We start from the raw sequence: 12,074 nt of genomic DNA on the forward strand, positions 1-12,074 counted from the left end.
CACCCAGGCTGGAGGCTTGATGGCACCAGAGGTAAATTTTAGCCGCTTGTTGAGGTGAGGGTGCTACAAAAGCAAGGCTGTGGGGACCATGAGCCAGTGAGACTTTTTAGAATAAAACTACTTTTAAAAACTTTCTTATCATGAAAGAGCTCTGCTGAAACGGAGTGGGCATGGCAACGGCAGCAATAAGTGGAGGCTTGCGGGCAGGCGCTGCTGGCAGTGGTGGTGCAGGAGGTAAGGTTATGGCCATGCTCCCAGCAGAAGAGCGCGGGTATTTAGGAAGTTGGCTTTCATGTGGGTCCCTCTGACTATGCCTTCAAACAATGAGAAAGGACATTTTCTTCAGATAATGAGGCAAACCTGCTGAGATCAGTACCTGAAATAATGAAGAATGACTTCCCTCCTTTCTTCAAAGTAACTGCAGTGAAAAGAGATCTTTTTCTTGTTTTCTTTTTTTCCCTTCCTGTATCAACAGTGTTGCTTGGCAAGTACCTGAGGGACTTCTACCAGGATCATCACAATTTTTAACGAGGGTGAATTTAGAAAGGTGCTGTTGGATTTGACTCTATGAAGGCTGCTGAGGCTGCTGACTCATGCATGAAGCAGCTGGTTTCACAGCGAGTAACTTGCTTTGAGAAAAGTAATTTAAACTTCTTCCTACAGCTTGTTGGGAATGTACATTTTCAAAGGCGCTTTTGATGTTTTGTTGTGTAACCTACCGCTGGACCACTAAAATAGTAATAATCATACTTTACACTTGCATAGTCCCTTCTGTTTGAGGATCTCAGAGGCTTAGCAAAAGTGGGTATTATTTCCCTTATTTTACAAGTACCTTGACCTAAGACAGACCTGGAGAATCAGTCAGATGCTTGAGCTGTGCACAGAAATGGCACCATTGTCATTACACAGTAAATGCATTCATTAAAAGCCTTTAATTAAGTTGATGTTTCTCCATGCATTCTACTTTATATTCTACATTAGGCTTGTAAATACATTTTTTGTCCCTGTGAAAGTGCTTCCACTAAATGTTAAAGGTGGGCTTTTTAAACTAATGTAGTWACAGTGGCACAAATCCTTTGTACAAATGCAGATATATATATATAAAAAAGTACATTAAGTAGGCATTGCTTATTCCTTTCCCATAAAGAAATATCTAGAGCAATTTAAACCCCTCTATACTGATATAACACACTGGGAAGAAAAATGGAGAAGGGATGAATTTGCCATATTGCACTGGAAAAATTAAAAGAATGCAACTTTGATATACAGAAAAGACTTCAGCAGGCTTTTTATCAATTTATTCTAACCCAATTTCAGCATCAGTCGCACTTGCACTGATTTGGGGAATTATGTCCATCTAACTACATTGCTTTTGAAGCTCATCTAATTAATTTGAAGCAGTTTGTGAGCGTAGATGAACCCCAAACATTAGAAGTCCAGCTTGACCACACATCTTGCACACAGCTTGGTCTCACACATCTTGCTCTGACCTTCTGAGAGGGAATCAAGCATGTGGGAGTGGAAAATCTTGCACCTGTGAAAGATAATTGTGCAGAGATTATGGCACAGACTCCCTTGATTCTTTCTGAAACTGAAACAAGTTGATAGTCACCAAAGCAACTTTTCTAAAGTCTTTTCTACCTAGCTGTTATTAGGGGAAAAAATCTACCTCTCGACACATTCACGGGCACATCTACGCACGCACAGTGCTCAACCTGGGACCTCAGTATCACGACCATTTAGAAGGACGGGCATCCTGAAATCCTGTGTTTGATTTTACCTAGAAAGCCATGGGAACATACTGCCCTGGCCCGGGAATTGGCTTATTTAAGAGACAACTTTTCTCCTTGTGGTATAAAACACAAGGTCTCTGGCAGGGCTTCCTTCAGAGGAAACTCTATAACTCCTTTTTGGTCCTTAATAGATTTTGCTAGCTTTCTAAGCATGCTGAATTTGTATTAATGCATAGCAATTTTAGCATGAATTAATCAGCTTATAAAAACATTTTACTTGTTGCTTGCAGAAAATAAAATATTTACATAAAAAAGAAGAAAAAACTTTCACATTTTCCATTTGTACTTTCCTTTGCTGCCTGTGTAACTACTTTCTCTCTTTTCCCTGCAGGTAGCTGTGTGGGATGGTAGAGTAGTTGAAGGTGATCTTTTGGGCACTTAATTACTGCGCCCATTCAATTTTGGTTATATTTACAAAAATACTTACAAATACCCTGCTAAGAAATTGCTTTATGCCATTAACTGCTGAGGTCACAGTTAATGATATGTATTTTGAGACTACCTCAAGGTTAGTAAGCGTTTGAGACAGGCACTTTCATTTAGTAAAGCAAGGATTGCATAAAGCACACCATACTCCTTGTTTCTTTAATGCACCATATTTGAATCGAGCACTACTCGCTTCTAATCTATAAATACCCCGTACTTTATCCGCTATGCAGCAGTTTCAAAAGGAGCTAAGGCCATGTAATTATGAGGCCCTTTTGAAAACCTAGCCCCATGATGTATCTCAATAACGTCCTGTTGCAATGAACTCAACAGGTTGATCCTAATGTATTATAACAGTACTTTTTCCCCTTTTGGTTCTAAAGTCAATGCCCTAAAATCGCATGTAAGAAAAGAAGAGGGCACTCATTCACTTGCTGCTGTYCTTCCTCTGCTTTGATGGGTTTATGCAGCACAGTGACAATGGAGTAGCAAGAGGCTCTTGCTGGCAACAGGCTCTGCACCACCAAGCTGTGATGGACAGATGAACAGAGAGGAACTCTCACAGGTAGATGCCTAAAATTTGTAGAGAGCAATTCTTAGATGATTTAAAGTGGCTACGTGGTACGTACACTGCAACATCAATGGAAACGTTACGGAAACGATCCTTTGTTTCTCTGTGGTACTTATATCTGTTGAATGAGTTCCAGTATTTCAATATTTCCAGATTTTTTTCCAGACTAACAGCATTCCAGACTAACATTCCAGACTAACATTCCAAACAGCATGCACCAAATTATTTCTGGTTTTAATTCACATAATAAAGTCTTTTTTAGCCTTAATTCAGTATTTTCTTCTTTCCCCATCTCCAGGGGCTCAGAATTTTCTTAAAAATCYTTGGCTTTGACTGAAATTTTCTATAATCAGTCTCGGTCTAAGAAATTATCCTGAAAAGTTTGAGTCAGATTTGTTAAAGGGCCATCAATAATTTTGTTGATTTTGTTCTGTTGATTTTTAAGTTCAATGGGTCTCAATTGGTATAAAAGAATATATTGCTGTTTCCAAATTCCAGGTTCTAGCAGTTCAGCTTCCTCCCCTTTTCCTGTAGTCATTTTCAATTCAAAGCCAGCCCAATTTCCAGTTTTATAAAACCCTGCACTCCTCAGAAGAGGCATCCAGCAATTTTAAAGCCAGAATTCCAATACAAAGAGACATCTGYGAGAAGAAGACAAAAGGCACACCTCCCTGCAGCGTTTGCAGTCCCGTGACTGTAGCAGTGACCTAATACCACTAGTCCTATTTCCATCTTACGCCATCCTTTTAACTCTGGCTGGTTACAATCTGGACATCATAAATTACTGCCATACCTAGTTCACTATCTGCTCTCAGCAATCCTGCAGCCATCAGCAGCTTGCTGAGTTTCTTCAATATTTTAAAGCAACTTTAGATGACAAAGACAGCGCTCAAAGGCTCAAGGCTTTCAAAGGCGAATGAGGCCCTCACAATGTTAACCCAGATGCACTGCAATCTATAGGTCGCCATATAGTCTCTGTAGAGAGGTAGTCACATATTCCCATGTTAGGAGAAGGAATTTAGGAGCCTTAATTTGACATTCAAGAGTTTTGAATTGTTCCCTGCAGGTTCCACTGACCATAGACTATGACTGGACAAACTTCTGGCACTTCCTTTTCTGCAAGGGGGTAGAGGAAAGGGTACAAGTGCAACCTTAAAGTAAACCACTTATTCTAACTGTTGAGTGTTTTGCCTTCATCACTTAACATGTTGCTAATGTAGATTTACCACGGAATAAATATTAACAATAATCTTTGGATTGTAATTGCTGTTAATTGTTTCTCTTCCCTGCTACTTCCCAGAAACTGTAGCACATAACAAGAAGTGATATCCAATACAATGTTATTTGTTGTAGTTAGAAAGGAAGAAAAAGCAAAGTCCCTGGAGCTGCAAAAAAGCCTCAAAGCAAATGTGCCGAGCCTCTTCCTATATTTGTTATTCTAAAGAAAGACCTTCATGYGTGCAGTAATGATGTTGAAGGTCAGATATGGTATCAGGCATCCCAGAGATAATGCACAGTAATTTATTTTCCTTCTAAGGACTAATTATTGGCATGTTCAGGGTGGGCTAATAAACAGGGAGCTTGAGGCTTTGTGACTGATTGTTTACTTGGGTATTATCTCAGACCTTCACTGAGTAGCTAGGTTAAATGGGGAGTCTCTCCCATTCTGTCATTGAACGGGAGTTTAAGGTATTCTATAATTAAGATTGCAACTATGTTTTCATTTTAAATTAGATTCCTGACATTTTACTAACATTGTTGGAAAGGTCTTGCTTTATTTTAAACATGCATATCATCTATATAGGGAGGGGAAGAGATGGAAGAGYAGGATAACTTGTTACTAAAATTTGATGTGGATTAGAACAGGCAATTTTGACATTATGCAGTCTTTTACAGTTAAGGACTTTGACCTTTTGGCTAAATCTTATGCTGCTCTTTAATATCTTAGAAGCACAGCACCTTAACATTGGGTTTATTATGGATGTCTGACAACAAAATAAACATGTCTAGCATTGCAATTTTTTGTTTGCAAATTCCATGTTTGCAATGACTGAATGTTAAGGAGACTTCCTGGGGTTTGYTTTGTTTTGCGGCTGTATCTGGCCAGGAGCAAAGGGGGCTGTGGGGGGAGCTGAAATAAGGACACATAGCAGCACTGAGAAGGGGCTGCATGGCAAACAGGGAAAGGAGGAACAGCCAAAAGGGGACCTAGAAGAAGGGACCAAAGCTGCTAGGCCTGCTGGAAAAGAGCTCATGGGAAGCATGCGTTATCCAAACAGATGTTCAATAACATGTACCAAAATCTTTGGCAGGTCTATAAACTGACAGGTAAGGAAACCTGTATTCTCTGACTTYATGGCTTATAACCTTACAAATCTCAGTGACTTCAGAATTGGTTGTCAGCTGGATGTTCATTTCCCCAAATATGCAAACTTCTTTCTTTAATATGAGGTTTCATTTAARCATCCTGCTCATGCTTTTGTTAGTCCTCCACACAGAATACAGATTTAGAAATGCATCTGAGTTTTATTCTGATCCTGCCACTGGCTTGCTGATGAGTCTCAGGCTGGTCATGTAACCTCTCTCTGCCTGCCACCCTGCCAGTGCCCTGCCCATCTTTGTACACAGCAAGGCTCATATAAACACTGATTATTGCCTTTGTACTGTTGTTTTTCCACAATGAAGTCAATGCATCAGTCAGACTTTATAATAAGTCTGCATTTTTCTTTCATCTGTCTGTGAAACTTCTTTTTTTAATGTGCAGAGTGAATATGAGAAGAACAAAAGAAAAACACGGGGGAACCAAGAAGGATGAAAGTTATAGATGGATGATTTTTTTTCCCCTCCTTGCATGGCTGTAATGTTTTTGAATTAGCTGAGTTTTTCCAAAGATCCTAAAGATTTTAGAAGACTTACATTTCATTAAAATTAATRGGGAGGTGGCCCTTTCTGAAGTGACTGGGGTAAGCGACATGGATTTGGGTGTCCTGGGTTCTGCTTGTGGCTGAGCACTACTGTTTTCTCTCAGTGCTTTAACCTATTTAGAGCAGTAGCTTTTCTAGGCAAGGACTCTCACTAGGCATTTCCAGAGTGCCCACCAGACTGTGGACACTTCTCAGCTGGGGTTTTCTCATGCTGCTATAATATAAATAAATAAGACTTATAACTCTGAGATGTGCATATAAATTCCCTTGACTGCTACAACATCACACAGTAGTAGGTTAAAAATAGAATCACACATCTTTCTCTATTCATATTAAATAACAATATTATAGAAAACTTCCTATAGGAACAGACTAGGTGAATTCTTCAAATGAATGAAACTTCCCCCTGCGAGGGCTCAGTGAACCAGGCCAGGTGGATATATCATTATGCTGAAGGACTGAACATATTAGGAGTTCTCTCTTGACCCACATGCTCCTAATAAAAGGTTTTATTTCATTCCTCTGCACACACAGGCTTCTGTCGCGCTCTCCCTTGAGAGGGCTTGGCTTACCTCCTGGAGTCTGAAAAACATTCCCCTGCTCTTTGTACACTAATCTGTTCTGGAGGACCAAGGGTCCTCATCAAACTACTCTGCTCTATAATTCTTCACTCAATGCCTGCTTTCAAAACAAGCCAAAAAGGGAAACAAATGCTTATTCCATCACAAGACTCTGGCATGTTACATTAAACAAGCAGGGCATGTGCAGAATATATGTGCTGCAGGAAGAAAGAGATATTAGTATCAGGTTAACCTTGCTTTCTACTCAAGATTCTGCGTATAAACAGGCACAAGACCAGAAAAGGGTGGTAGTGAACCATTTAGTGCACAAGCATGACAAATTGTATCTTTTTCACATGTTTAGGTTATTACCATTGAAAGAGGAAATCTTATGAATTTAATACTGCCGTTCAGAAAAAGATTTCAAAGCACTCTGCAAATATTCAAGTAATACATCAATTCATTCTCAGCTAGTAGGCAGCCTTTTTTTTTAAACAAGAAATGGAATTACAAGTCTGATAATTAGGTGTTTGCCATGTTACAGCTCCATTTTTCTTSAGTGGTGTATCAGACATGCCATCTATAAATTTCCTAGTACTTAAGTTACATGCAGGGAGAGAACCAAAGAGACCTGAGAGTTAGTCCACAGTGTTGTCCATAATGAACATGTTTGAATCTTTTCTTTCTTTCTTTAAGTGATAATAGTGTGCCTCAGTCTTTTTATGCTACTTTATTTAAATCCAAAAGATCAAAGGGAAAGTCCACACTGGATCTGATTATGTGTGGTAATGATTCATAAGGCAAAATTCTTCCTGGCCCTATTAAATGATCAATTTGTTTTACATATTGAGACACTGGATCAACTGAGTAGTTTTTATTACTCAGAGTTACAGCRCTATTTATGTAACTGTGCAATCTACACTTCTCAAGCTACAACTTGTGCTTCAGTATTATCTTGCTGCTTTAAGATAGCTAGCTCCATTTGGAAAAAAACTGAAATCAAACTTATATGAAGTTTTGAAAGTCAACCTTTTATGAAATGTCAAAGCGGCCTCTCACACCTGAGAGTGAGCTGAGAAAGGAAGGCATGGACACTGGTTATGTAGCCTCTGACTGTGCTAGTGCAGACTCTGCACTTCACAAGCATAATCTGAGAAAAGGCCAACAGGTCTAACAGCTTTGCTAGCATGCACAGGCACCCTCCTTACATTTATGGGCTTTTCTGAACTTATCTTCACTGATTCAGGACAGGGAGAATGCAGATCTGAACACTGTCACTTCAGATCCACAACACACAGGGCCTAGGTGAAACGCTCTGAGCATGAACATGCCTGATATGAAGCAGCTAGTATGTTTGCTCTTAACTAAAAGACCAAGAGAAAATGAGAATAAAGCTACACATCAGAACTTAACACAGTAAGCCTTCAACATAATCAAGCAAAACAGCTTGCTCTCTTCATGGGTTTTCCACCTCTTCCCACTTACCAGCAGCATTTTATGCATAATGCAAAGCAGACTGTGGACCACAAGGCACTTTTAGCACCGGCTTTTGAGAGCCAGCCGCACTGCGGTTACTTTTGGTGGGACGGTCGCTATCACAGACTTGACCTTGCAACTGTTCCAGACTGGACGGGGCAAAACATTCCAGCCAGCACTTTGCTTTAAATATATTCGTGATCTATTCAAAGGAACTATTTGTGCTGAAGTTTGAGCCTGCAGCGGAGCGCTTTGCTTTGGGAGCTTCTGCATTGAACACCCACAAAAGGCATTAGGGAGGACRAGTGGAGGGCTAATTGCAGTGTTTCAGTTTATAGCAATCCCCTGTGAGATGCGGTGCCTGCCTTTAAAAGTGTTGTTCATTGCACTGAAGTATTTACCACAGTTCTCATACTTCAAGTAGGAAATAATGCAGCTATGGAAGCAATAATGCAACTAGTGTGGGTGGTAACTAGCCAATTCTTCTTACACCTACAGTGTATTTTGTTCCAGAGATTGTATTAATGCTATTACAGGAATTACAAAATGGTTATAACGGGGCCTGCTAGGCAATACTGTGTATTTGGAAACTTAAAATAGTAATGATTGCCCTAAATTTTCACTACAGCTGCTTTTCTTTTTCAATTCAGCCTTCTGTCTCTCTGCAGGCTCTCTAGTTTAATGACTGTTCATCCTTTCATGTTAAGGGAAAAATACTAACTACTGAATAAGGGAGTGTGTGTGTGTACTAGCAAGATCATTAGTCTGAATAAATGTGACAGCAGAGTTGCACTAGAAATACCACAGCTAGCGGTAAGCACAAACTACAGCTTTGGGTGTAAAATACTGTAATTACAAGGGATGGAGAAAGTGCCACAGTTTTTATCCCCACAGAAATCGATAGTGGTGCAGACTGCTGCTCTTTGCTGGAGCAGGGGCAGTCTGATGAAAGAGCTTATTGATTTACCCAGCTGATGCCATGTTAGTGAATAATAGACTGGAAGAGAAAGGGCTTGTAAATTAGACTCATTCAATCCAACATTTTCCAGGATATCTACAGTTATACAGAGATATATAGCTACAAGTGAGTTTTGGTGAAAGCAACAGCCTAGTGACTACTGGTAAGAGAAGCTGCCTACTAATGCTTTGACCCCCAGCTATATCCGCAGTGCTGGAGTTAACCTTTAAGTCTGCACGATGGGCTGAGACTATGGAGGACGTGCCACGGTGCCTTGGGCAGGATTTGGCCACAGTGCAGGCCAGCAGCCACGCGACAGCTCCCCCAGGGCTCTGGCACCGCGGGAAGGTGCTGTGGCTCCCTGGCCTCCTCCCATGCCACCCGTGCGCCACGAGGGGCCTTGCTGGCACGAAGGCTTTGCAAATCTCTGCTCTGCATTTAGAGATCCCTGAGCTAGGAGGAACTTCAACCCCATCAGCCACTAAAAGATTCACTGCATTTTAGGAATGAAAAGAGTCCTGGGTTTCCTCCTAGCTCAGCAGGTAGATTTGCTGTGAATCCAGAGCCACAGAGGCAGAAATGTAAGTGTTCAGCATGGTTTTGCATAAACAGAGGGGGAGTGGGCGAGTGAACGTGCGAGAACAGTAGGCACACTGCCATGAAGTATGGCAGATCAATCTTCTCAGCAGTGATGGACCAGGGAGCAGGACTGTAAGTTTTATAGGTATATGAAACCCCGCGAGTATAAAGACACTATTAAAACTCTGCCATCAAATTCCAATACTGGAGGATCATCACAACCCCTGGAGCCAAKCAGGTCAATATGCAACCATATATTTTTCATTACTATTTTTATATACATACATATGAAGCAGCATAGGATTCACAATTGCCTCATCCTCTGTCCTGTTGAAGACCTCTGCTTTATACTCAGCATCCACTTTCACAAATAAAATGCAATATACCATCAACAGATAAATGAGATCCCTACAGGGCTTTTATTCTGCAGTACCGTTATATCTATTTTTCCACTAGATGTCTGCTTAAATGGCTCTCCCTATGCACATACACAAAAATGACATACACCTGTCTAAATACAATCTGATAGTAAAGAGCTCTTCTGCATGGGGGACATACCTTTTCTTCCTAATTTATCATAATGGCTTATTCACACCAATGGAGCTAGGGATACATTAGCTTTCCCGCTATAAAAATCACCAAGATGTTATATAATAAGACATAGCTGTTTTTTTTCCCTATCTTTAGAAAAGAAAGAGAAAGGATTTCTGAATCTTACCTTCTCACTTCTTCATAAAAATAAAAATTGAAGAATTACAGCTTTTTGTGCTGCTGACACTGACTAACAGTTTTAACATGATGAAAGTATTTTTGCAAGCCACACTGATGAACTGTTTTTTGTAAACCTGGGAACCTCAGGGCAAACAGCCATGATGTGACATAAGATAGCTCAGAGTTCACTGACAGTATCCACCTATAGGTCATTTGTTCAAAACTTAGCCCTATTTATTAGTTAGCAGTGTCACTTTTGTGTCATGGTGACTACTTAAGTGAAAAGRAACCTATCTGAGAGAATAAAAACTCCTGACCCATGTTCATGAGAGAACCCAAAGCATTTTATCATCTAGACACACAGAACTACTAGACAGTTACAACTACCACTCTTTGGGAAATGGACAGCTGAGGTTGGAAGGTGAATGCTCAAAAAATGCAATATATGGCAGAAAGACAGGATGGAGGAATGGGAGAGAGGTGTATGTGAGAACTTAGGCCCAGGTTATTGTGCTAATAAAATGCGAAAGGAAGTTTTTAATGGGCTAGCAGAACATTGAAGGCCTCATTTTTAAGAAGGGATGGGAAAAACTGAAGACAGAGGAGACTAATTGTTTGCTAACAGATGTCAAAATCACAGTAAAAGCCTACTCTTCCTTCTCTCTCTCTTATTAGTCACAAAGGCAGGGCTAGCGTGGGCAGATGCAAAGGGCCCTTTAGTACTACAGTGGACCTTCACAGAGTGAGGCTGCAGCATGCTAGTAAGTCTATATGAACGTTGCATAGATACTGCACAGATATAAGGTACCTATTTCTACCACAAAGCGCCCTAAATTCAAAAAAAGAAGCTAATTAGTATATCTAGAAACATATGCACTCATCCCGTTTGACAGTAAGAAGGCACAAGCGGATCTGATTTGCCAGGTTTACTTTTTTGAAAATGCTGACTTTGCCCTAAACTCTTTACTTTTCATTTGCATTGCCTTAAGAGTTGCTGCCAAGTTTCTCTGGACAGATGCTGAACAGGTATTAGAGAGAAGTATTAGACCCTGTGTGCCATGCTTGTGTACATGACCTCGAGGAAGGCAAAAGCATTTTCCTCTAAGGGGTTCCATTTTTTTCCAGATATCCCTAGACAGTATGTAATTGCACAGGCCCTTGACATTTGTGTGGATGTGCAGGTGGGGAAGAACAACAGAAAGAGCTTTTCTTTCTTTTTCTGCTTAAGCACCTACTCACGGGCCAAGGACAAATTAGCTCAGAATAGAGTTTATGATGCCCAAGTATAAAGTGAGGATCAAAAAGGCACTGTGAACATCTTTCCTGTGAAGGCCCTGATTTATACCGCAGGGGCTGGAATGGTTAAATAGGCTCCTTCGTTTTGTGGCTCAGCACTTACTGTGATATGTGTGCACCTTTATCTGCTGTTTGCCTTGACATCTTTTCCCCAGACTTCCTCCCTCAGCGAGTGACAGAGCACTGCACCTCCCCAGCATAAACAAAGCGTGGTCGGCACAGTTTTGCAGCATGACAAGCGGGTTGCTGCTGTCAGTTTTGAGCCGCATCACTGAAAATGCTTTTCTTCACTTAGCAGGAGGATATTCTCTTCTGGATATGCACCTTCGGCTAACAGGAGATTTTTCTGTCTAAACCTCTAGGACGTTTTTCTAAGGCTATGCATTTTCCCAGCTCCAAAGCGGCAGCAGGGCAGCATGACCGYGCGCACTTACTTTGCATGCAGAGCCCGTCCGTGCAGTTCTTGGACTGCAGCACAAGCCCCTCGCAGTCCTTGCCGCCGTTCTTGGGCGCCGGGGCCGTGCACTCCCGCCGGCGCCAGTGGGTGCACTCCGTGCCACAYGTGGACCACTTGCTCCAGGATGTCCACTTCCCATCCACTGAGACAAGGGAAGGATACAACTTATTAGGGGGCCAGACACGTAAGTGGGTGTGTGTGCAAGAGCTAGCAAGCAAGCAAGGTGCACATCTTGGCATATGCCAACCCACGGCTCTCAGCCCTTCCACCCAAGTCATAAGGATCCTAGGCCATGCAAACTATCCCAGAGAAATGAGTCAGTC

The 12,074-nt window shown here is 41.2% G+C and overlaps 1 protein-coding gene across 1 annotated transcript in view; it reads right to left on the reverse strand.

The window, feature by feature from the left end:
- UNC5C (unc-5 netrin receptor C) overlaps positions 1–12,074 on the reverse strand; it is a 94,794-nt gene that overhangs the window by 33,138 nt on the left and 49,582 nt on the right. The window contains exon 7 of the mRNA XM_026084195.1: positions 11,729–11,893. Within this exon, the coding sequence (XP_025939980.1) occupies positions 11,729–11,893 (165 nt within the window). The remainder of the gene's footprint in view (positions 1–11,728; positions 11,894–12,074) is intronic.

The sequence above is a fragment of the Apteryx rowi genome, unplaced genomic scaffold, assembly GCF_003343035.1.
Source record: "Apteryx rowi isolate R43461 unplaced genomic scaffold, aptRow1 scaffold_63, whole genome shotgun sequence".
In the NCBI taxonomy this organism is placed as follows: Eukaryota; Metazoa; Chordata; class Aves; order Apterygiformes; family Apterygidae; genus Apteryx; species Apteryx rowi.